The sequence below is a fragment of the Anoplopoma fimbria genome, chromosome 9 (assembly GCF_027596085.1).
Source record: "Anoplopoma fimbria isolate UVic2021 breed Golden Eagle Sablefish chromosome 9, Afim_UVic_2022, whole genome shotgun sequence".
NCBI lineage: Eukaryota > Metazoa > Chordata > Actinopteri > Perciformes > Anoplopomatidae > Anoplopoma > Anoplopoma fimbria.
The window spans coordinates 22,015,386-22,036,902 of NC_072457.1; the positions used below are offsets into that span (position 1 = coordinate 22,015,386).

Below are 21,517 nucleotides of genomic sequence, written 5' to 3' on the forward strand. Positions count from 1 at the left end.
CAAACTCTCGCCCACTCACTCCTGTGGACACAAAGGGGCTTGGGATATGTGTTGAACAAGCTTGCTCCATCATCTTCCATTACGCTGAGAACTCCCCACATCTTCTGTCCGTGGCTTTTTGCCATGAATAATTTGTATCCTCTTAATGTACCTTTGATGTAGCGCCTCTTGTTCAGAACTGCGTGAATGTAAGCAGCCCTGTTACATAAACAATTCAACACTTGATCCACTCTGGAATTATTGTTTTACCTCAAGCCAAGCGCAAGTGTGTTCACCTCACCTTGCTTAAGGTCTCTACGCTAGAAACAGAAGTCTCCTACCGTCCGTTCCAGATGATAATATCTTTTAAAAGCACTACCAGCCTGTGATGGAAGAGACTTTGAATGTTTGACCTTATCCTCTGTGTGAAAATACATCACTTTAAACGGGCCCTGCCAGCAAAGCTTTAGTCTAGTGGGCAGACTGAGAGTGAGTGACAGCTAATGTCTGGCAACTCAAACTGATTTTATTTTTTTTTATTTTTTTTAATCACTTTGATGGCCTAATGCTTTCTGACGAGACAAGGAATGCGATGATGTGTTCAGGTCCTTGTAAAAGAAAAAAAAGAAAAAATGCTTTTAACTGTAAAAGCACTACACATATACATGATAACTGTTTATCCATGCAGATATGATGCATCCAAAGGTCAGGAAGGGCTTTTCAGCTCAACCACTCCCCCTTGTGACCGGGCAGAATGTCACGTCTAACAGCTCCACTCATCACTGTCGTTTATCTGAGAGACCACAGTAGATGCATTAGCTATTCCAGCACAGTCCGTCCTGGTTAGAGTGCTGGATGTCTACCTTGACAACATGAGGAAAAAGACGTCTGTTTTCTAGAAGCTCGTGTGATGTTCCGGTATTTAAAAAAAAAAAAACGCCAGAGGTTCAGGCAGCACAACAAACGGTTTCACCATTTGAGTCACAGTAAATGTAATCCTTCCACTGTTCCTCTTACCCAACAGGAGGCGGTGATAAAAGCAGAGGCTGAAGCAGGTAAGCGGAGACAGATACACGTTTTGGCGCAGAGAAATGGTTTACATCACAGTGGACATTTCAGAAAATTGCATTTCCATTAGCTTTTTTTTTACCAGAGAAAGTGATAAATCGATGCAAATTTCACACTTTATAAGAGTCAACATGAGCATTGAGTAGCAATCTGACAAGCTCATTATGTAACAGAGTGCAGAGCGAAGCATTGCTGTCCTCCAGCCGCCTGCCTCATTCGACACCCTATTCTGTCCAATTCATGTCAACCCTGCATCGCTTTATCATGGTAAACACCACTGTGTGCAGACACGTCCGCTTGGCCGGCTGCTCCCACAGCTGCTCTTATTTAATTATGTCAGCACATATTGATTAGATTTCATTTGTTTAATGCATTTTTTTTTCCCGTCTTTGCTTGTGTCAAATCTTTTTGGGGGATCTTTTTTTTTTTAGAAAAGAAGCACATTCTAAGTTTTGTCATTTTCAAATAGTACTTTGACAAGAAGCTCAGGTGTGTTGATTACGCCCTGTTGTAATTCCGTAATTAGAGGGGACCTCATCATAGAGTTACAGGTGCATCTTAGTTTGAATATTGTGATTTAAAGGCATACCTATGATGTTATTTTCTTGCTCAGAAATGGTCCAAGATGCTGTTGTGCAGAACGGAGACAACAATGGATCCGGTGGGTATGGAGTTGACTTGTGTTTCGTAAAATGCACACAGACATACACCACAATACTCAGAGTTCAGCACCTCAGTTATCCAGAAAGCAGTCCTGTGCACATTAAACCACATCTATATTCTCATTTATGTCAACATCTCTCTCATCTCTCTCATCCCTTTGAACCTGAAAAGATCGTATCTATTGTTAATTCTTATCTAATCAGCATCTTAGCTCGACCCCTCAAAGACCATGAAACCCCCTATAGAAATACGCGTCTGTATGCATCGCATGCACTAAGAAATTAGCATCATAAAGGAAGGAGGGGCATGGGCATACCTGCACATCACAAAAACTTCATACATGCTGTGAATGAATATTTACGCATGTTGAATAAGATTGTGCCTATATATTTATGCAAAGCAGCACTCAAGTGCATAAGTTGCATTTTTAGAGGGCAGCGGGGACGTGGACGGCTGCTCATGCTGCTGGAGTGGACGAGAGAGTTCTGAGAAGCAAAGAGACCATGTGTTTAAATCATCCAGAGTCTATAGGCTCAGACTGCAGAGTCTATACTTACATCTAATGCATGCTCTTCCCTCTGTTGCTACTTTATCTGCTGCTCACTTTTGTGTCTAAATTCTTCATCAAATATTGTTTCTCATGACTTAACCTTAAAGTGCATATAATATTTTACATTTCTCTTTCTTTTTTCTTTTTTCTTTTGTGTTGTAAGTTGTTTTTTTTCTCATTATGGTACAATGAATATCCACTTACATTGATTGTTACATTCTGCTCTGTGATAAATGGAAGCCTTCATCCATTAGAGTGCACATGGCCTGTAGCTAAAACGGCGCTACCCTTTATTAGCTTCTGATTGTGTATCAGAGCAGAGGTGAATTACTTTTCTGCGTAACGCATGTGGCTTAATAGATGGCAGAACCTTTTGTTAACTGCATTATAATAACTAAATTAGCTGTATTGAGCACTGACATATTGGTTGCAAAGCAACCTCTAATTGCAATCAAGTCACGGTGCGCCAACACAATGAAATCTAATAATCAGTGTTAATGACAGTGTGGTGTATTGATTTCAAATTCGCTCGGCTTCATCTAAATGCATGAGCAGCAATAGCTTTTCTAATCAATGCCATTGCACATAAATCTCATCTTTAACTCACAGTGACATTTACTTGATGCTGTATCCTCAGAAACAACTGAAGACGAAGTGAAGACAGAAAGCAGCCCGCTGGGTGAAACTGCATCTGTTCTGACCAATGGAGAAGCAGACGCCAATCACGACATCCAGGCCTCCACCAACGGGCCGGTAGAAGCCTCTGGGGGTGTTGGCTGCATGAAATCGGAGCCTGGATTGAGCTTGGCCGTTTCTGAGGCAGAGCCTGGGCAGGTTCAAAATGTCAACTCCAACAAGGAGGAGGAGGAGGAGGAGGAGGAGGAGGAGGAGGGGATTCTGGTAATGAGAGCAGAGCGTGTGATCATCACAGATGAAGGGGAGGATGTACCTGAGGATCTCACACCGCAGCAGGAGACCATGCAGTCAGAGGAAGCAGGCCACGGGGGAGGGGAGGCAGTGGAGGGAGAAGTTACAACAGAGGCAGCTGCAGAAAGGTTCACACAACCGGAGAGGAGTGATGCGACTGAACCCGCTGCAGAGGAGCAACCGGCGACTGGAGACGGAGGGTCGCAGGGTGACGTGAAGACAGACGAAAACGGAGATGGAGAGAGAAAATCTGAAGGACAGGACGAAGATTCAGAAGAACCGATTTCTGTACAGGTGCAGTCCCCAGCTAGCGCCCCAGAGGTCACTGTGGTGGCTTCGGTGCCGGTCTACTCCGAGGCGCAACCCTCAGCTCTGACCCCCGAGCTAGAGGCTGAGGGTGAAGCTGCAGCGTCACCAGAGGGAGCTGAGGCAGCATTAAAAGCCCAAGGCCCTGCCACGCTGCCTGGACAGTTCCAGGAGGTGCCACTGTCAGATCCCCAGGAGAACCAGAGGACACAGGCGAGGCCGGGGGAGCAGGAACCCCTTCTGTCCCAGGCAAAGGCCAACGACACCCAATCAGAGCCAGCAGCAGCAGCAGCAGCAGCAGCATCCACCAGCACAGAGATGCACAGCTCGAGCAGGGCCGGCCAGGGAGAGGAGGCTCAGGCCCCCAAACACAAAACCTGCCAGTGCTGCTCCGTCATGTAGACGCCCCCTCTGTACATTCCTTTCCTCTCTCCTTCTTCAGTCCCTCTGCTCCTCAATTCCACACACACTCCTTCCCTCGTCTCTGTGTTTCACATCCTTTTTTCTAATCGCCCCACAAGCTACTTCCCTCTCCTCCATCTATTTTGTGCCCTCACTCCGTGTATTAATCTTAAAACCTCCTCAATCCCACTCTTGAATTTTAATACTCCGAGAGGAAGTGAACTCTCTCCAGTGTGAAGACAGGTTGGACTGGACTTGTCAGTGTTTAAGTGCCTTGAGGAGCTCTCTACCCGGAACTACTCTTTTTAAATTCTCTTCTCACACAATGTGGACAAAAATGTTTTTCTTTCCGTTGATTTAATTTTCCTGGTTAGCAGATGAGCTAGCCAATCTACATAGGATTATAAAACCCACATAGTTGCTGCAATTGAGCAACAAAAAAACCCCAGACTGTCTTATTTTATACTGTTGCACAAGGACATTTTCATAATCTATATATGACATTTTACGTCAAAAGATCTGGAGAGTTTCAAAGAGGACTTTCTTCTAATTTAAGGATTTTAAAGCTGAATTATTTTGTGGATTTTGATCTTTAATTAGAGACACTTTTAATCCAAGTATAGCGCATTAACATTTATATTCACTGCAATACAGGTTTTGACAATACACAGACTAATGGTATGAAATGGTGTAATTTATAAACAACAGCGTGCACCACTGAATATTTTGTGGGACGTAGACAGTTTTAAAAGAGAAATTATTTTAAGATTACTGAAAGTATAGATTTTGTATTTTTACCAGATGTGCTTTTGAAAGAGGGGCTCCAGAGCTCCTGACATGGATGTGTAAACCGTATACAGAAACATGTAGAATTGAGAGTGTCTGATATGTCAGCTTTGAAATGATTGATGAATGGTTTAATGATTAAACTGACATTTGTGATACACTGCTTGATGTCCTTGATGTTCCCCTGACAACAGCGTTGCACCATGCAAAAACAAACACCCTGGGTAATGCTTAACCATTTGTTTGGAAATGTTATTTATTTCTTAATCGTAACCCAGGGACAGCTGGCTATTTGTCCATCCACGCAGTTTTAGTTGTTTTAAATTTTCCCCTTTAATGTTAGAAGAAAACTAACAGGACCTTCTGCAGAAAGAGCGGGATCACAGAGATCTTATTCAAGAACACAGAGCTTGTCAAAGCTGGCTGAGGTTCCAGCAGTGTCTCTACCTGCTCTTGTGGTAGCTCTGTGACTAACTGCACAGCCATCTCAAGGGCCAAACCAAAGCCTGAGTCGCTGGGGAGAGGGATGCAGCAATGGGCCCTGTACCTGTGAAAATGAGTCCTGCTGAGCTGAGAGCTCCCAGGGGGTCCTGTCCTGTTTCAGAGAAGCACCATATGAGGAGCTAGTGCCTTTTGAGATATAAATATATATATATATATATATAGTACCAGTCAAAAGTTTGGACACACCTTCTCATTCAATGGTTTTTATTTATTTTTATTTTTATTTATTTCTACATTGTAGATTAATATTGAAGACATCCAAACTATGAAGGAACACATATGGAATTATGTGGTAAACAAACAAATGCTCAACAAACCAGAATGATTCTTCAAAGTAGTTGAATGAGAAGGTGAGTCCAAACTTTTGAATGGTGCTGTATATATAAAAAGGCATTCAATATATTTCATTTTTACTTATGAGCAGGCTTTAAATTAACTGATACTTTAATTCGATTAAGTAAATTCAATTTTTCATAATATAATTTTCTAGCTAGAAAAGGTGAACTCGACCTCTGTTGTATTGTGTGATTGAATGAATACAACCCACAATTGTCTGACCGTGTAAAGTGCCGTTATACACACTTCATTCACACTAAAAAGCAAGCGGGGATGAATGAATGTGGGCAAACGGCGGTGGAGATAACAATAACATTTGACAACACAAGACCCAGATTGTGCTGCCAAGTAATTTGTTTCAACAGCTCTTTCAACAGCAAAGGGGAACTGGGGCGGGGGGGTGTCCCAATAAACCAACATTGCAAAAACAATTTAAGGTATTGCTAGAACTTTCTAATACAAATTTCAGCATGAAAACCACAGTGCAAGTACGTTGAGGGAGACGTACTCAATGAATTTAACAGAGTGCATTAGGTTTAATAGTGATTTAAACAAACAGTGCGCATATTGAAGTTTTTGCTTTTGAGCCAATAAGATTCAAAAAGTTTAATCGCGTACTCTATTCAATATCTGAGTTACAGTGAACTCACTACAATGTTCCATGTAATACGATTTATAAAAATGTGAATAATCAGGGATCACAGTCATCAAATATATCTTATTTCACCATCACAGAGAACACAGGTGGACTTTGCCGTCAGTATTATGAAACTGGATTTTTTCTGATGCAATATAAAATGAGGCCGGCACCACTTCCAGACAGACTCTGCATTTGATTTCAACACACCGAGCCATGTTTGCTGTGTGCGCCATCGCCGCCCTGTGCTTGATGCCTTTGAGCCATGCAGCTTCTCTGGACTGTAAAGGCTTGGTTGAGCCTTTGGCTGAAATAGACTATCACCTCTTGGAGGGCCGATGGGCTCTAGTTGCAGACAGTCTGAAGATCCTCGAAGGGGGGCAGCCCATTCAACCCATCGACAGCATAAGCATTGATTTCCACAACCGGACGTACACCCAGTCCAATCGTTACGGTGACGTGTGCTACTACTCTTCTAGGAACGTCTCCTTGGAGGGCAGTACCTTTGACTTAAATGTTGGGTCGGTGTTTAACCTCAGGGGGGCCTTCTACCGTGCGTCCTGTCCCGACTGTGTGATGCTGGGATTCAACGTGGATTCACCGAATCATAAGGCAAAGGAATTGTGCCTGTTCAGCAGGAGGAGGGAGTTGGACCAGAAGGAGCTGGACTTGTTCAGAGCTCAGGTGGAGTGTATGAACATGCCTGAAGTTGTCGTGATGGATCCTACCAAGGACCTCTGTGCAGAGCAGTCCCTCAGCAGCGGATCAGACTAGAGGAAAAAACACTTGGGTGCATGATATCTACTCACAGTGTCAATAAAGTTGATGTGTTTTGGTGTACAGTGTCGGTGATTGCTTTTAGGCAGATGGTAAAAAGTGTAAGTGAGATTTTATGGATAATCAGAAAAACCTGCTGTGACCATTAGGCGCTCGGCAGATAAACAGAAAATATGTTGTTAGCATACAGTATTATGTTTTGTAGCTTAATGTAAGCCAATGTCCCATTTGGTAACCATTAAACACCATAGTGTTAGTTTGGTAAAGCTTATAAATGTGTTTCTCATATCCTCAAATAAATCCAACGGATTACACAAAAAAGCAGACCATACTTATCTTCAAAATTTCAGATTGAAGAAATATTCATAAAATTTCAGGACCGTATATTAGGTTTGCAGCACATATTGCAGTGTTTGCTTGTGTGTGTGCCAGATATTTATCTCACTGTGGGAATAAGGAATGATGAATTTCAATTCAGATTGAAATAGTTATATATTTTAGGCTGGCGCTAATCTCCAGACTTTAAGAACCAAGAACTTGCAGAATGACAAACAAAGCAAAAGCAAGTTTTTTATAGTGTGTTATTTTTTTAATTCTATCCCGCCCTTAAATGTGTATTCAGCACAATTCATTTTCTAAAATACCATAACAAAACCAGTGGTGTTTTTCCCCCATATTATTTAATTAACAGAATGTGCCAGTCCGACTGTGAACCCACAACATTAGACAGAGGCCCCCCGGTTAGAGACACCAGTGTGAACAACGATTGGAACTAAAATGTTTGTTTATTCCACAATCACTAAATCCACAGGTCGAAGCGACTACAAAACCAGCTCAGCCTCTTCAACACACATTTACAGTCAGACGCCACAGTGCAACTGATATAAATATCCTAACAACAAGACAACAGATAGACAGAGACATGTTTGATAATACAGTTTTCAAAATAATATTATTTAAATAGTTTAGGGCCCCAATCATTAGACACAAAACACTCAACTTAACTACCTACCTGTATATAAAGCAGTTCAAACAAGCTTGACCAGCTACAACAGTAAAATGCATCAGTATCAACCATCGAATGAAGTCATATATAATAATAATAATTCAGCAGGGCCTTTGTATTAAATAGGATTTCAAATGAAGGACCTCAAGGATGGGAGAACTGTTCCACTGTGCTTGTTAGTCTGACAGGAGCAAAATAATAAAAATAAATAGTAACAATAATATTATTATTAATAATAATAACAAATACGTTTAATTTGTTAATAATATACCTTTTATCAAAGGTGTGGATATATAAGTATAAATATTTGTGTACATTGTTGTACTGGTACTTTTACTGCAGTAAAGGATTAGTTCCATCACTGTTTACTGGTCTGAGTGGAGCAAAATTATTATATTTAACAATAATAACAAGATTACTAATTATTATTGTTATGATTACTATAATGATTATTATTATTATGATAAATTTGTAGTTTAATTTGTTAATTTCTTATTTAAGGTGTGGATATGTATTTATACTTTTTGTGTATGTTGTTGTACTGGTACTAGTAAAGGATCTGAGTACCACTGCTTACTGGTCTTATAGAGCAACAATAATAATAATAATAATAATAATAATAATAATGATATATTTGTAGTTAAATTAATGATGTAATGACTACTGTAGCTCTGCCCTTATTTTGAAGGAGGAAATAGGAAGGGATCTTGTCTTCCATCTGTCTTTATGTGTATTTGACAACACATCCTTACACCCAAAGGTTTTTTTTTTCATTTTCATTTTTTTTTTTCATTATTCAATATAAGTATGTCAACTCAGATATTTTTAACACACTAAATTAACAAAGATACCGTGCAACAAAATGTTAACATGCAGCTTTTATCCACGACCAATTCATTGCCTTATTTCCCCTCAATGTGTTTCAGATTATGTTCATGTCTTTAAATTAAATTAAATTAGACTTAAATTGTCTCAAAATATTCCGTCATTTCACAATCGTAGAATAGACTTTGCCCTCTGGCAAGGACAGAGTTGCAAAACCGGAGTTTTCTGATCCAAATAAATATTTGGACACACAAGTAAACAGAGAGTACACATCATTGCCACTACCTTTATACTTATTATTATATAATATTTGTATTATTTATTATATTATAAAGCAGTTGGTATGACTTCAGTATGCAGATATTTGTTTGTTTGTGTTTGCCAAAGCTCTTATTCCTTCACTTCCACAGCAGTGTCTCAGACAAATTCATTTCAATTCATGAAAATCTATGACAACTCTATTCAGTTTGAAGCAGTTGTAAACTTAAAGCTCCATACTTAAACGTTACAATATGCTAAGCAATTTTTAAGTTCTCCAGAGATCCTCCACTCAGATGTGTACTGATCACAATACTAAACTACCATCAGCAAAGGAGTGTGTACAGAACTTCATTCCAGGAGAAGTAAAGGTAACAAAGCAATGGATTTCAGGGTTTCTAAGAGTGTACCATCAACGTTACCACAATAAAGAGAGAGCCAGAACCACAGAATCAACAGGTGCAAAGAGGAGACTCTGCTCTCTGGTGTTTTTCTTTATTGTGAAACTGGAGTTTTCTGAAACAGATATAAACCAGCAGACTTCTTCACCGGCCACATTCTCCGTTTAATGAAACATTGTGACTGCGACTGCCCTCAAACTAAATGTTGTTTGCTGCGTGTGCCATCACTCTCGTCTGCCTGATGCCTGTGAGCCATGGGGCTCCTCTGGCCTGCGAGGACGCGGTCAGGCATCTGGATCAACTGGATCCTCGTCACCTGGAGGGAAGATGGGCTCTGGTTGCAGGCAGTCTGAGCCACCTCCCGTACCTGGAGCTGTTCAAGCAGAGAGACAGTGCCACCACTGATTTCTACAGCTACATCAGTGAATCCACCATCTCCATGAGTCGCAGCTTGCGTTTGGATAACAAGTGCCACTACGTGTCCTACAACATCTCCCTTCAGGGCAGCAGCTTCACCTTTGACGATAGCAACGTCACCACGACCTTCATCCGCACATCCTGTAGCGACTGCATACTGATGAGCTTTGACGTGGAGTCTGGGAAGCGGCAGCATTTTTACCTGTTCAGCAGGAGGAGGGAGGTGGAGCAGGAGGAGATGGAGGAGTTCAAGGCTCAGGTGGAGTGTCTGAACATGCCTCCACCTGTTGTGATGGATCCTACCAAGGAGCTTTGTCCAGAGGAAACAGCCAGAGAAAAGACACAGAGACTGAAATAATGAAAGACATTTAGACTGCATGTCAAAATCAGTGGATGGCAGTTATGAGCTGCTAGCTATTTCTTACATTTTCACTAATCTGTAACTTTAACAAAATTTCTTTTTAAGATACAACCTTTTCAGAAGAGTGTGTATTTAAAGTAGATAGTCCTGCAATTTAAAGAATTAGAATTAGAGAAACAGACAAAATTCTACAGAAAAAAATTAATGAATAATATAACAAATATATATATATATATTTGTTTTAGTTTTTTGTTGTAAAAACGTGATTTTAAATTCATTTTTACAAACACGACCACCAGGCAAAAAGGGATTCATTTATATAAGATTTATTTACAGAAGACAATTCATATAATGTGTCAGTTTATAAGTGTTTAACGTAAGAAGAATCACAATCTCCAAGGCTGCACATAATGGCACCACTGTCACACTAATCCGAACCTCATTATCAAGACTTTATAAACAAGTTGTAAATAAATGTGATTTTTGCTAATAATAACCATGCGGCCTTGTTCGTGTGTTTTCACCAGGTTTAGGGCGACCTAAAGCTTGCTGAGTCAGTAGATGTTGGGAGGAGAGGGTGCCACGTTTATTGTTGTCTTAATGAGGATCACTGTTGGCAAATGTGGATAATGTGCTGTGGTTTCTGCTGGGCTTTAAAATCCTCTACAGACGGACCCAGACTCTGATTCAGTCACAAATTAAATTGAATCAGAGAAAGAAAACTTGCAATGAAGAGTTAAATCTAAAAGTTAAATTGACCTCTGATGACATTTGGTTAGAAGCTTTGGAGCTTTGATCATTTTGATATTTGAAATGATCTAAACAAACATAGTTTCCAATTTATATATTCGAAAGTTATATTTATACGCCTACTTGTATGCTGACACAAATTTGGCTCCATACTTGCACACCAATGTTTGTGCCAGTTGACAGGCAAATACTCTGTTTGCAAAGAGGGGGTGGGATTTGATAGTCTCTTTATTTTTGCCTTTCTCTGGCTTAGATGTCTCCATCACATACACTGCTGACATTTCCATACAAAATTGAGTGTATACAAGGTTCATTCCAAGACCCTTTAGTAAAAGCATTGTTTGAAGAATAGTGTGCAAAAAAAAAGTAGATTTTGTAAAAATTATTAACTATTCGTGATTAAAAGTGAACAAACAACAACAGAACAGAATGATAAGAGAGAGCCAACTGGTGTAAATGTCACTGAACTCAAAATGTTCCTTAATTTCAGAACCTCATGATCAACACAGTAAAAAAAGAAGACTCTGCTCTTAGGCATTGCGATCAGGGGGTCTCTAACACAACTATAAAAACCTGCCGCGCCATTTCACCAGCCCAATTTCTGTTTGACAGTATTGCAAGCAGACTATTCAACAAACAACAGACAGCATTTCTTAAAACATAAACATGTTTGCTGTGTGTTTCATCACTCTCTGCTTGATGTCTTTGAGCCATCAAGCTCCTCTGGCCTGTGAGGACTTGGTCCGGCCTCTGGATCGACTGGATCACAGTCATATGGGGGGAACAATGGCTCTAGTCGCAGCCAGTCTGGCTGAACCAGTAGATCTGGAGAACTTCAAACGTAGAGACAGTGCCAGCGTCACCTTCTCAAATGCCAGCGAACCCACCGAAATGTCCTTCATAGGCAAGTTCCGTTTTGGCGACGACTGTCGATATCTGAGCTCTATCATCAATCTGGAAGGCGCCAGCTTCTACCTCAAGCATAATAACCTCACCGTGACTGCCCTCCAAACGTCCTGCCCGGACTGTGCAGCGATGCGCTTCGACAGCCAGTCAAAGGAACTGAAGCGCTTATACCTGTTCAGCAGGAGGAGGGAGGTGGAGCAGAAGGAGATGGAGGAGTTCAAGGCACAGGTGGAGTGTCTGAACCTGCCTCCAGTTGTTCTGATGGATCCTACTAAAGATCTGTGTCCAGAACCGATCCCCACCGATCCAGCTGCTTAAACTAAGGAGAAAACAGCTTAAGAGACTCTGGCAAATGGCATGTGGTCACATAGAGTCAATTAATTATCAGTGGTGCTTTGTGCTAATGTTAAATTGTGCTGTTCCTCCCTTTTTTTTGCAAAGAATTCAGAGTTAATGAGGGAAATGCAGGGAATAATAAGGTAGGCTATCCTTATGTCAGTCTGATTTAACACTGCCAACATTACATGGCTTGACCGGATTTATGAAAGGAAAGGGATTTATGTCTATATTGTAATTTAAGAAGACATACAGTATCCCTGATATGATGCAGGAGTGCGCAAAGCAGCATGTTTGTATTTGTTACTTTGAAATGCATTGTTTTCCCAGAAACACGTTTGCTGTTTGAATGCATCTTTAAGAAAAAAAAAAGTTAATTTTGGAGCAACCATTGAACCCCATTACATCAGTCATTCTTTTTCAATTGTATTGATGTTTCAATTTATTTCACTTTTGTACATTTTCCTTTAGAGACACAATGTAAAAACAGCATCTACTCATGTTCAATTTTACATTTTTAAAATATGATTACCAGCATTACATTTGAAACCACAGATTTGAACTTGGCATGCTTAAAATTCTATTAACTAATCCAAAAGTGTTTTTTGTACATTTCTGCTTGAAATGAAATGCAGTTGCTTGCAATTTGTGTCTGTAAGTCAATGATAAATCAATATCACATTTAGTTGGATGTGCAAAATTTCTTTTTTAAGAGGGCCTTTTGTCATTCACTTGTTGCAGTATAAGTTGTGCCCCTATCATATTTCTTCTCCATGTTATTGATACAGATATTTACATTAAGATGGAACTACATTCAGATTTGTGTATTTCAAGGCATAGGTAAGATTTATTTAATGTGTCTCACAAGCACAGATAAACATAAGCTTCATAACCTGCTTTACTACAAAACTAAAAGTTCCAAAGGTTTTGAACTGTATATTAATTAACAATCCAAGGGTGCTTGACAGACAGAGAAGTTATGACAGTTATCAAATGGTAAAGCTTTATACCTTTTGATTACATCATGTTCAGTTAATGTAAATGCATTATCAAAATTTGCCATATGAGCAACAGATCAGAAGTAAACACTGGAAAAGACTTCAGTTCTGGGGGTCATTCCTGCCTTAATAGAGAATGAATTGATGTAACTTTTGGGACACTATTTCCTGATATACGCTTGTATAACAAAAATGTTATCATAAATATTTTATCAATATTAAAAAAGTATCTGCTTTAACCAACCAATGGGTACACTTCTAGGTTTCTATGGTTGTAAGTAAACTAATTAATATAGCAAGGCTAAAACAAATAGGGGATTTATAATAACTAATAGCTAGCTATAATAGCTTTAACTAGCCAGCATATGATCCTGCCAGTCAGGTAACTTTATATCAAATAGCTAAACATAAGAAATAGGAATCAGCAGAGTGAGAGAGAGGCACGTGGTGTTGAGGGCATCCGAGGTGAAAGTGTTCAGTGTCATGGAGGATGAGGGCCTTGGTTAGCTACAATGTCATGTTGATAAGAGTGATAAAGCAACAGTGGCCGCCTTCAAGCCTAAGTGTTAACACATACTTTAAACTTAGTTAGGTTACAGGTTCACCATTTAGCATTTTGCGTCGTTCAGGCATAAAACTTTACAGCAAACTAAACAAGATGCTCAGCTAGCTAGCATAGCTTAGTGGACTGTGATTGCTAGCGCCGTTATCTAACTAGCTAACGGTTTGGTAGCTAGCCAAATGTATCAGCTACCGACTAAGTGTGGTTGGCTGCGCGCCTTGCTGCTCAAATAGCGCCACGAATGACTGGAACCGTCGTTGTTCCCTCCAGTTAGCCGCCGGTGGGAGCTTCACGGCCCAGGGGCTCAGCTGGTGACCTCAGCTGGTGAACATGTACTCATACCTGTGAGGTCATGTTCATTGAGCTTAAGATCAGGCCTTCTTCAACCTTGTTTTGATTAACTGTGTTCATCATTTTTATTTCTCACTTTAGTGTTGATATATCATATTGTTGATAATGCATTTGGTCGTTTGTTGTATAGCTTCGGTTCACCTCCTGTTTGAGTTGCTCATTCTAAACCTTCTATTGTATTCTCAGTAGGTTGATAGTCATATAAACCTTTAATCTAAGTTCAATAGCCATTTTTAAATTATTTACTGAATCCAGTACAAACTAGGTATTTTTGGTTGGGGTTTTATTTCTAAATCACAGCAGAGGCTGCATTTTGAACTATGTGACTATCGATGAACTGAAAACACAATGACTCATAAAAACAAGCAGCGCTCCAGTGCAAATATAGGAGTCGCAGTACTTTCAACTTTTATTTTGCAATCAAAGAATCAACAAAGGACTCTGCCCTCTTGTGTTTTCCAATATTTTGAAACTGGAGCTCAACTATAAAAGTATTCATGCCTCTTTCGGAGCATACTTCTCAGTTACACACTGCAGCGCAACTTAGTCAAGATGTACAGTAATATTATCTCAACACACAGAGACATGTTGGCTGTGTGTGTACTCGCTCTCTTCTGTCTGATGTCTGTGAGCAATGCGGCTCCTCTGGCCTGTGAGGCCTCGGTCCGACCTCTGGATCAAGTGGACGCTCGTCATCTGGAGGGCAGATGGCCACTGATTGCAGGCGGTTTTAGCGATCCAGCTAATATGGAGTTCTTCAAACGTAGAAACAGCTCCAACATTAACTTCTCCATTGCTAGTGCGGCCTCCAGCATTTTATACACGCCCAGCACCGATGCTGGTGGAAAGTGCCGCACTGGGACCTACAACGTCTCACTTGTAGACAGTGTCCTCACCTTTGATGTGCGGCATGGGGTGAACTTCACCCTGACCTTCCTCTACACGTCCTGTCCTGACTGTTTGGTGATTCGCTTTGACGACCAGGCGAAGAAACTCCACCGTTTGTTATTGTTCAGCAGGAGGAGGGAGGTGGAGCAGGAGGAGATGGAGGAGTTCAAGGCCCAGGTGGAGTGTCTGAACATGCCTCCACCTGCCGTGATGGATCCTAACAAGGAGCTTTGTCCAGAGCAGAGGGCTGGTGATGCAGCTGCAGCAGCAGCTAGGACTGAAGACTGACAACTTGAAATGTTTTGTTTCATGAAATGGTTGCATTGTGTTAATATAATAAATGACAACCTTTCTAAATCCATTTCCAAATTTGAGAATGATTAGCCCTCAGTTATTGGCTCAGCGGTCGCGCAAACCTCCCATGACAAGATTAGAAAATGCCTCTCTTATCAGTCTGGGATGGTTTACATATCACACCTTTCGATGCATTAATTCAATAAATTATTTGAAATGTATATAGTTCAAATAAAAAATGATCCTGGCACTTATTAAATCTTTCAATGTTTGTTTATTGTTTCACGTTTTACACCAAGTCACTACAGGGGCCCTTCAGCAATCTTTTATTGCATATGCACAAAGTTTACTCCCAACATATTGGTTATACAAAGAAGGTTCAATAGTGGCCGCGATATCCTGCCTATTAGTTCCTGTTACGGTTCAAATTCCCAAACCAGCACTTCCCATTATACAACTCAATGGTGTCTTCCAAACTCAGCATGCTCAGTTTGTAACAAAGACTCTCATATTTAAACTACTTTTAGTCTCCAAATCCAGCTGAGATTGTTCAAGCGATGTCATGAGTCATTTTCTCAATAACAACAAAGCTCTCTCCAGAGGGTTTTACTCCACCTATGAATTCCTTTGCTAATAAATGTCTACAACCATTACCCACACTAAATATTTGTTTTCTTTGGGAAAGTTTTGACAAATTTAGTAATATATTTACATTTAAAAAATTGCACAAAAATATTATAATTTAAAGTTATAAAACATGTGACTGACATGGCAGAACTGACTGACATATGATGTTGTGGTACTTTTTTTTGTTTTATTTTTCATAAAAAGATGTAGTACCATTTAAGCACTTTCATAACTGCATGGTCAAATTGTTGTACTGTGAGTAAATGACTGGAGAAAAGTACACATATAAAAACGACTTCCCTCCAAAGTCTTCACCTCAACTCATCCCATAATTTCTTCACTTCAGAGACAAACAGAAAGTCCTTGATTGTAACTGACAAAATCACACTCTATATCTAAAATGAACAAATTTGAAGATATTACATCTTGATTAAATCCCTGAATCAAGCTGAAACAATAGATCGACTACTCATACTCAATTAGAAAAATGATCTTTTAAATAGTAGGTAATAATAGTTAGTTTAAAGATAAGGTTCCCGGTATTCTTTGATCATTCCTATCGATCATCCCCAAAATAATGAAATATCAAACTTTTTTTCATTGCGCAAAAATGGCGATTCCAGGTAGATATTGCGCAATAAAGTTTGTCTGCAAAACTGTAACAAGTTGTACTATAAAACCAGCTCCACTCTTGATGATACATGTAAACTGAGCCCACAAATAAAGGAGTGAAGAGGTGATATCTATACAGAATCATTATGATTTCAACATATAGAGATATGATTCTTGTGGTTCTCCTCTGCCTCATGTCTGTGAGCCACTCAGCTCCTCTGGCCTGTGAGCACTTGGTTCGGACTTTGGATCCACTGGATCCTCATCATTTGGAGGGCAGATGGGGTTTAGTTGCAGACAGTCCGAGCTCTCCACAGAACGTCAGAGGCAGCATGACCGTGTACTTCTCCAACTCCACTGAAGCCTCAGTCTATTCCTACACCCAGGCCAATCGTTTCGATGACGGGTGTGCTTATCTGTTTCACAACTTCATGTTAGAGAGCGGCACTTTCACCTGTAATCTGGGCGATCTGTTCACCCTCACCATGTCCTTCCTCAATACGTCATGTCCGGACTGTGTGGTCATCCGTTGGGTTGTGGAGAGCGAGGGGAGGGCGTCAGTGGAGTTGGGTCTGTTCAGCAAGAGGAGACAGGTGGAGCAGGAGGAGCTGGAGGAGTTCAGGGCCCAGGTGGAGTGTCTGAACATGCCTCCACCCGATGTGATGGATCCTACCACAGAGCTTTGTCCACAACAGCCCACCAGAGATCCAGCTGCTCCGACTGATGCAAAAACAGAGGGACGAAAGGCCTAAGAGACTTTGATTCGTTAATGATACTTGGTCGCATAATGTCAATGAATCTGTATTCAGTACAATTCTGTGTCTGTTTGATTCTCCTAGATATCATCAGTAAACTTATCCTACTACAGTAAAGCGTTCTTATATGCTGACATATACCACATAAAATGCAGAAATGAGGTTGAGCAGTATGTATTAGCAAGTTGTATTTGTTGCCCATTACGTTCTGTGGAAATAAATTTATCTTTGACAAATGTCTGATTCAATGTTGAATTTTTGGATAAAGGCACTCAAAGGGATCATTTTTCATTCATAGTGGGTGTGTTATGGATCTTAAATAACAAATAATAAAGTGAATAAACGTATTTGCGAAAATGTTCAAAACCTTTGCTTTAAACAACAAATTATGCTCTGTACGGTAATTAGGCTTCTAGACCATGAGTGATGAGTGGGGGTGGGGAATGCCCATCAGGTGTATTATTATGGGATTGCTGTCACACACTTTTCAATGAACGGCTTTTGATTTATTTAATCAGGGAAGAAACTGACGGGATTAAATAGATGACCTTAAATACAGATCAATTATAAGATGGCTTTCTGAACAGATTTCATCATCAGTAGTTTAGCTTATGAAATCATGCTAAAATCGCACATCTGCGATCATAAAATCCTGTGGTGTGTTCCTTTGCTTCTACAACACAGATGAACAGCACCAGAGTCCAAACAAAACTGAAACCCACTTTTTCAGGCGGTCTAACTGCTTGGTCCGCACCAGGGTTTGATTGACAGCTTTAACACCAGCCAAAATGAACGTAACTACTAAACGGGCAAACGAACCTGAGTTCGTTTTAACATAACCAAAGAGGATAGGTGTGAAGGCAACCTTAAACATGTTTTCTACATACACTAGGGAGACAAGGTGAAACTAGAGCACTAGAAACTTTGTAGCCTTCCTTAAAGTTACTAGAATCAGTCCCTCCACACATGGGAGCTAGAATTAAAAAAACGATCAATGCATTTAGTTTGTTTTGAATTTTAGAAGACTTCTCTTTTTCTCTGTGATTCAAATGTTTTCACCACATACCTTTGTGTCTACACATCCACACTAATCAATAAAGATCTTTAATGCTCCAGTCTTTGACAAAGTATTTTAATATACATTCCACAAATAAGAAAAATGATTCCTATCTTGGTTATTAACTTGATTATACATAACTGCAGTGTGCATTGTTGTATGCTGTTTCTGTATAATTACTGTAAGCAAAGACAATGCTTTGTAGACAGGTGACCTCATTCAAATGCAAAACACAGATTTATTCCCAGAAAATATAAAAATGAATAAACCTACAACAACATCCGGAGTGGGGGAGAGCCACCAAACAGTACAACTTGTAATCAAACTTTTTTTTTGCACAATAATGTAATCCACAGTTAGATAAGGGATCCTGAACATGCACTGTGTTGCAAGACTGGACTTTCTAAATGCAAGTTGTACTATAAAATAGAACAAGCGTCCTCATCCAGCTCCATTCTTTGTAGGCACTGAGACCCAAGTTAAAACGTTGAATATTATCAACACAAAATCCTTATCATTTCAACATGTTTGCTGTGTTTGCGGTCTTTCTCCTCTGCTTGATGTCTGTGAGCCGTTCGGCTCCTATGGTCTGTGAAGAATTGGTCCACCCGTCTCAGCTGGACCCCCATCAGCTCGAGGGCAGATGGGCTTTAGTTGCTGGCAGTCTAAACCACCAGCCATCCATGGAATCCCTGAGACTAAGAGACAGCATCACTATGTACTTCTCCAACTCCACCAGTGGCAACTCCAACTTCTCCTACACCCAAATCAACCGCTTTGGTGATCAATGCCAGTACCTGCGCTACAACATGTCAGCCGACGGCAGCGACTTCACCTTTGACGTGGGCGATCGCTTCGACCTCGAAGGGTCTTTCCACTACACGTCCTGTCCAGACTGTGTCGTGATGCGGTGGATTGTGAAGTCAACAAGGAGGCGGTCTCTGGACTTGTACCTGCTGAGCAGGAGGAGGGAGGTGGATCAGAAGGAGTTGGAGGAGTTCATGGCTCAGCTGAAGTGTTATGGGCTGCCCACACCTGTCACGATGGATCCTACTAAGGAGCTCTGTCCAGAACAACCAGAGAGCCAAACAACAGCAGCAGCTCCGACCGAGGAGAAATCGGAGGAACCAAAGGCATGAAGACTTTGGAACATTTGTACACGATATTCAGTCGCACAGTATGGAACAAGTAGGACAGTATTACTGGGACATTCCTTATATTCATCTTAATATCTTGACTCAATAGGGTAATCCACACATTGCATATCTCTCATGGAGAAATGTTGCCCTAAATCAACCGCTTACACGCTGCCAGTACAGCATGGCATGATGGGATTTATTTTGTTTGAATGTCTATTTCTGTTTTATTCCTGCGTTGTCATTTAGCAGCCATATCCCTAATGTAATGGAGCAATTAGTGATTATTACTCTTTCAATGTGTGGGCACCTGCATGCTTGTAATTCCATTATTGCCCGCATCCTCCAGATCCATTTGGGGTGGCTGTGGCACATGAGGTAGAGTGCTCATCCCGCAACCAAAAGGTTGGTGGTTCAAACCCCTCTACAGGCAACATGCCAAAGTGTCCTTGAGCAAGACACCTAACCCCAAGTAGCTCCCCAGGCACTTCTTAGCAGCCCACTGCTCCTCCAGGATGGGTCAAATGCAGAGAATTGTAATTTCCTCATTGTGACTAATAAAGGCTTAATTATTATTATTAACTCTCAATGGAAATTAAATTGTAATTTTTGTCTACCTTCTCAAAAATTTCAGGTTAAAGTAGGATGTATGCCCTATGCAGATTTGTGAATTGTGATTTTAAGCCATATGAATAAAATTGACTTGACTTGAGTCATGATTTAAAAGTAACTACAAAGAATTTTCCTTTTTATGTTGATTTTGGCAGTCCATGTGTACGAAAGTGGAAATGTTTCATAATGTCATATTGAGGCATCAGGATTCATTTGAGACAGTTTCATGACCACTTAAAAGTTCTTCAAAGTTACTTAAAAAAAATATATAGATGTATTCATAAGTCTGCTGTTACTTACATCTTGAATCAATTCAATGAACTCCACCGATATGTTATTACATTTGAATTACAGAAAATCTAAAAGCAAGTAATAATTTATAGAATCACACAGTTTGTTTATTCCCGAGATCTAAGAAGACACAATTGGAGTGTGTTGTGACATAATCACCTGCTTATCCCTCTGGTACATTCCTCACTCACGTCGCATGGTGTAATAATGAATGTGTGTCGTTCACTAATTGGATTAGTGCTATATACATTTTCAGAGCCACAACAATGGGGTAAGCCTCAAGCACATGTGTTTGTGCATGTGCTCATACTTGTGTACTTCTTGTCTTACTGAATGTTTGCTAATGTGAACATGTTATGCAAATGTGGGCGTGCACAATTGAGGGTGTTAGTGCGCACATGGGAGGAGATACAGGCAGCGAGGCTGCAGAGCTGTGAGAATGACCTGAGACAAGTGTGCATTCTCAGTGTCCGTCATATGGAGGGCATCTTCAAAACGTTTTGTTAGCAGGTATGTGCAACTTTAAGTTCTAGTATTATGTGCTTCACTCTGCTTTTGTTGAACTTGAAATTCCTATCCACAAATGTTCATAATATTCCATCAGGTGAATGATTACAAAAATAGAAAACCGATGCATAACAGAAATGATTCTTAACAGCCATTGCCTGTAGAGAGCAGTTTATCTTGGGGTTACTTTTTGCCACAGAGACTAAAGCATATCAAAGTAAGTGACTGTAAAATGTGCAAAGAACAATGTCAGCAACCATTAGACAGCAGCAGAACTAATTCTAATTAGGGAAGAAGTTGGCTGCATTTGTTTCAATTAATTTGCATTTTTGTCAAATGCCCTCAGATCTTAAACTACCTTAGGACACTAGTGACCCCAGAAAGGAGGGCAGGTTTATTTGTAAGGCCCGACGCAGATGTATTTTTAATGATGATCATGATTTTGCTGTACTTTTGATAAAGTGAGCCCCTTTGCAGATAATGAGCAAAACAGAAGTCTGTTATGTAAAGGGAGATTTAATCCGCAATCTCTTGCAACCTCACTTACCCAACGATGGAGTTGGAGAACCTCTTGTTCAATTCTGCCGGCTTTCTCTGAGCATCTTAGAAAATGGAACCGAACAGCATGCCAT

General features: G+C 40.3%; 1 protein-coding gene across 6 annotated transcripts in view; it reads left to right on the forward strand.

The window, feature by feature from the left end:
• palm3 (paralemmin 3) overlaps window positions 1–4,839 on the forward strand; it is a 33,794-nt gene extending 28,955 nt beyond the window's left edge. For all 6 annotated transcript variants that reach the window (XM_054604926.1, XM_054604928.1, XM_054604927.1 and 3 more), the window contains exons 6-8: window positions 1,004–1,034; window positions 1,661–1,708; window positions 2,898–4,839. In XM_054604926.1, the coding sequence (XP_054460901.1) occupies window positions 1,004–1,034; window positions 1,661–1,708; window positions 2,898–3,895 (1,077 nt within the window). In that variant the 3' untranslated portion in view covers window positions 3,896–4,839. The remainder of the gene's footprint in view (window positions 1–1,003; window positions 1,035–1,660; window positions 1,709–2,897) is intronic.
• The last annotated feature ends 16,678 nt before the right edge of the window (window positions 4,840–21,517 follow it).